This window comes from Myotis lucifugus, unplaced genomic scaffold, assembly GCF_000147115.1.
Source record: "Myotis lucifugus unplaced genomic scaffold, Myoluc2.0 scaffold_12, whole genome shotgun sequence".
NCBI lineage: Eukaryota > Metazoa > Chordata > Mammalia > Chiroptera > Vespertilionidae > Myotis > Myotis lucifugus.
The window spans coordinates 9,675,457-9,679,478 of NW_005871060.1; the positions used below are offsets into that span (position 1 = coordinate 9,675,457).

General features: G+C 51.4%; 1 protein-coding gene across 1 annotated transcript; it reads right to left on the reverse strand.

Annotated features, from left to right (window-relative positions):
- Window positions 1–1,470: 1,470 nt before the first annotated feature.
- On the reverse strand, window positions 1,471–3,809 carry GPRIN3 (GPRIN family member 3). The gene is given in 2 exon segments (XM_023750297.1): window positions 1,471–2,861; window positions 2,864–3,809. Coding segments are annotated over 2 exon segments (2,337 nt in total).
- Window positions 3,810–4,022: the final 213 nt, after the last annotated feature.

Sequence of the window (4,022 nt, forward strand, 5' to 3'; positions counted from 1 at the left end):
CCCTAGCTCATTCCCCTCTTCCTCGCTACCCCAATTCTCAAGCCACTGCTGGTCATCCTAGCCCAGTGCCTGCTAGACACTCATGGATCACATGGACAGGGTCCATTTCTGGAAGCAGGTAGGGGCTGAGCTCAAACAGGTGCCTATGTTCGCCAGGACCAAAGCTCAAACTGTGTTTTAGTAAAAGCCTCTCTTTTCTTGGGTTTGAAGAATGAGATATGACGGTATTTCTCTTAAAATCAACATTTGCAGGTTACCTTATTGCTATAGATTAGAAACGTAAGCAATTACATGATATTAGTCTACATCCAAAAGCTGTAAGGAAGCTGGTGTTCTATTTGCTGTTGACTACATTTCCTATTAGAAGTTACTGAACCAGATCAAAAGAAACACACAAACTGCCTCCTGTTTGGTGGAGTCTAAATTAAACCCATTGTTTTTGTTACTCAGGAAATTTTCCTTTTTTTTTCAACACAGAGAGAAGAGTGTTTGTTAACTTGTTGTTTATGATTCCTTACCAAAACCTTAAAATTTCAGTAGAATGTTTTTGGAGAACACCCGTACAACATAAAATTTAATATTATCAATAACTTGATGACTCTTTTTAAGAATTCAGCCACATGTACTTCCTCTGGGGTAAGGAAATGGGAATTTAATCTAGTCTGAATCACAGAGATGCATTTTGCCTTTGGTGCTGGAAAATCTGTATATATAAATTCATGTATTATGTGGGCAGTATTCATATTCGAAAGCATAGCTAATTTCCCTCCTATAACTTTCTTAAATTTATGAAGAGGTATAACAAGGTTTACAAAAATGGTTATCTGTAGACGTTTACAAATATTAATTCATATTTGGTATCGTATGCATTTAAATGCTTTTACTTCATGTCCTCTGGCCTAGGAATGAGTCAAATTTGTTTTACCTTTTTTCCATTATAGTTCTTATCAGCTACTTAAATTTTGCATGGTAACAGCATTCTTGTTGCAACAGGACTAGAAAGTGTAACGGTGGTTTTGCTAATAGCGTTTCTGGTATTTTTAACACAAAGCCGGGGTTTTAATGGAAATACCTTAGTGGGTTCAATTGAAACAGTGGCACAAAATGACACACGTATAATGACAATGCTGGTTCTCTAAGCAACATCCTATGAAAAAAAACCCAGTCAATCTTATTTCCTCTTGATTGAGGTGGAGAACTTTCAGGGAAGCTTGCTTTTCTCTTGTTCCTTCTTGCAGAGTGAAATGTCTTCGTTTCCCTTGTGTGACCCGAACTGAAAAGATATTTTAATTTATGGAGCTCCAGTCAAAGGACCCAACAATTCTTAGTAGCAATTTCCTGTAGTTAATACTCGCTTTCTCTTCTTGGTCTCTGGGGGGTGGGGGTGGGAGGAAACCGAGCAAGCTCTGACCTGGACGGACACGTAGGAAGCCCCTCAAGGTGTACCAGGGCTCCCCGACACGCTCCCCGTCAATCTAACACCGAGGACGGGGCAGGGCGGACGCAGCAGTTGGGGCGTCGGAAGTTCTGCAACATGGACTGGAACACGCCGTGCTGCCTGCCTTTGAGCTTCTTATTCGAAGACGTATCCGAGGAAATGGACCTCCGGGCCTGGCTGCTTTGCGCTTTGATGGATTTCTCGTGCTCCCGGATCTGCCTCTGTAAATGGTTCTGGATGGCGACGCCCAGCGACTCCGGGTCCAGGGAAGCGCCGTACACCTCCCAGGTCATGCCCTGCTCGTCCCACACCACGTCCCTGACCCGCTTGGACTGTTTCAACTGCAGCTTGGAGTCGGCGCCAAGCTGCTTCTTCTTCTCTCCTGGGGTGAGTCCCACCTGGGCGGCCGCCGTCACGTTGAGCTCCTTGAGGAACTCGCTGACCCGGCTGGCCCGGCGCGGGCTGGCCTTGACCGAGCGAGAAGGCGTCTTCTTGCCCGAACTAGGACTGGAGTCACCCATGGGTTCAGACGGCAGGCTCAAGCTGCTGGCTGGTTTGGCCGGCCTGTGTTCTTCCACGGCGCCCTCCTGGTTATTTCTAACGGGGGAGGGCATGGGACTGGCAGCTGACCCCGAGCCTCCACTTTCTTGAGCTTTAGGATTGAGCAGTAGGCTTTTGCCCTCTGCCCTTGCTTTCCCATCCAGGAGATTCGTGCCTTTCGATTCTTGTTCTTTTCCTACCGGAAGAGATGCAGGCTTCTTCTCTCTTGCATCTCCTTTATCCGTGGGGTCCGCGCCCCCGAACTGGTCAGCTTTGCTGGCGGGCCCACAGGAGGCGGAGAGTTTGCAATCAGGGTCTGTTTTGTGGCCACCTGTGGTTTTCACTGCCAGCTCAGATGGCTTGGTTCCAAATGTCCCCAACCCGTGACTGGTTGCATCTTGACTTCCTGCACTGATGGAAATCTGGTCGGTGAGGCTAGCTTTCAGGGAGCTAGAATTAGCAGAAAGCTGTTTAGAAGTGGGCTCTGCCCGCCCTGGGGTCATTCCAGCTGCCCTCCCATCATCTGTACGCTTGTCCTGGGCATTGCTGGATGCCTCATTGATGGATGAGGTGTTGGGGACCTCCCCTGGCAGGCTCACCCACCTACTATCCCCTTGGAGAGCCGTGGAGACAGCTGCAGCTGCCTGGCTGTGCGCCTCTGGCATGGTGCCAGGGCACTGCCCTGACTCCTGGGGGGATAGCTTGTTGACTGACAGCTCCAACGCCTGGCTCCCGCCGCTGCCGTGGCAAACCACACGTAGCTGCTCTTGTTCCAAACGCTCAGGAGCAGGGGTTTCCTTTAAGAACGCAGTGAGGATGCTGGGGCTGGTGGAGACGGATCTGCTCTCGACACTGGCCACGGCCTGCACCTCCGCATCTTGCTGAGCCTGCTGGGAACTTGCTTGATCTCATTTTCAGCCTGATGGGTCATCGTACTGGCTTCTTTGAACCTCGACGCCTGGTGCTGTGCTGCTAGCAGCGTCTTCTCCGGCTCTGGAGGAAACGTCGAACCTTTGCTGGAGAGGTGGGATGGTTGAGGTGTCCCAGGACTCACGGCCTGGGTGTCGGCGGTGGTGACAGAGGGCTGTGTGCTCCCTGAACATCCGTCTTCTCCGGCTGGAGAGTCACAGGCCCTGGTCTTGGCGTCGGACATGGCTCCCTGCCTGTCCCCTTCAGGCCCGCCGGCAGGAGGGGCGGCATGACTGAGCATCCTGGGCGCTGTGTTTGCAGTCTGCACCACTCTCGGGATTGTGTCTTGAGAAGGAAAATCACGGGGCACTTGATCTTGGCTGCTGCTACCAGTGCCTCCCACAGGACAGCTCGGCGTCTCAGATTGCTCTCCATCTGAGGTTCTCTGTGATTTCCCCAGAGTCTCTTCAGATCCCGAGGAGGCGCTGGCGTTGGGCTGGCCCCCGGGGATGGCCTGGTGGTTGTGCTGACTGGCTGGCATGGTACACGCTGTGTGTATAAGGTCCTTCACTGCTGCAGAGCACGGGGTGGGTGCTGTGGGCTTGCTGTTTCCTGGCCGCTGGGTATTGCCAGGGGAGTTGAGTGTGGGAGATGCTTTCTCCACCTCATTGAAGATGCCCGGAGAAGACATGTCTGGCCGCGCGGCCTCATGCTCACAGGCCTGCATCAGGGCCTCCGAAGCTGCCCGGGGGCTGAGGGCTGGCTCCCGAGGCTTGCTGGAAAGGCCATCGGTGTTCTTACACAGGAGGGCTGGCTGAGGCGGAGGTGAGGCAGCCTGTACCTCTCCTAGGTCCTCTTCTTTTCCGGTGGCTGTGATCAGGGAAGTTTTAGCTAATATTAGAGGGTCAGGTACAGTCCCCATGGAATTTCTCTTCAGGAAGACCTCAGAGCTCTCCCCTGAGCAGTGCTCCCACCGGGAAGCTGTCGTAGGTCGGAGCGAAGACACAATCAGGGATGATTTCTCTGAAGGACCGATCTGTGAATCAAAGAAACAGTACTATTAATATGATAGGGAATTTAAGGATTGAAGATACACCTGTTACTTGTATAAGGACTATTAAGTGCATTGAAAATC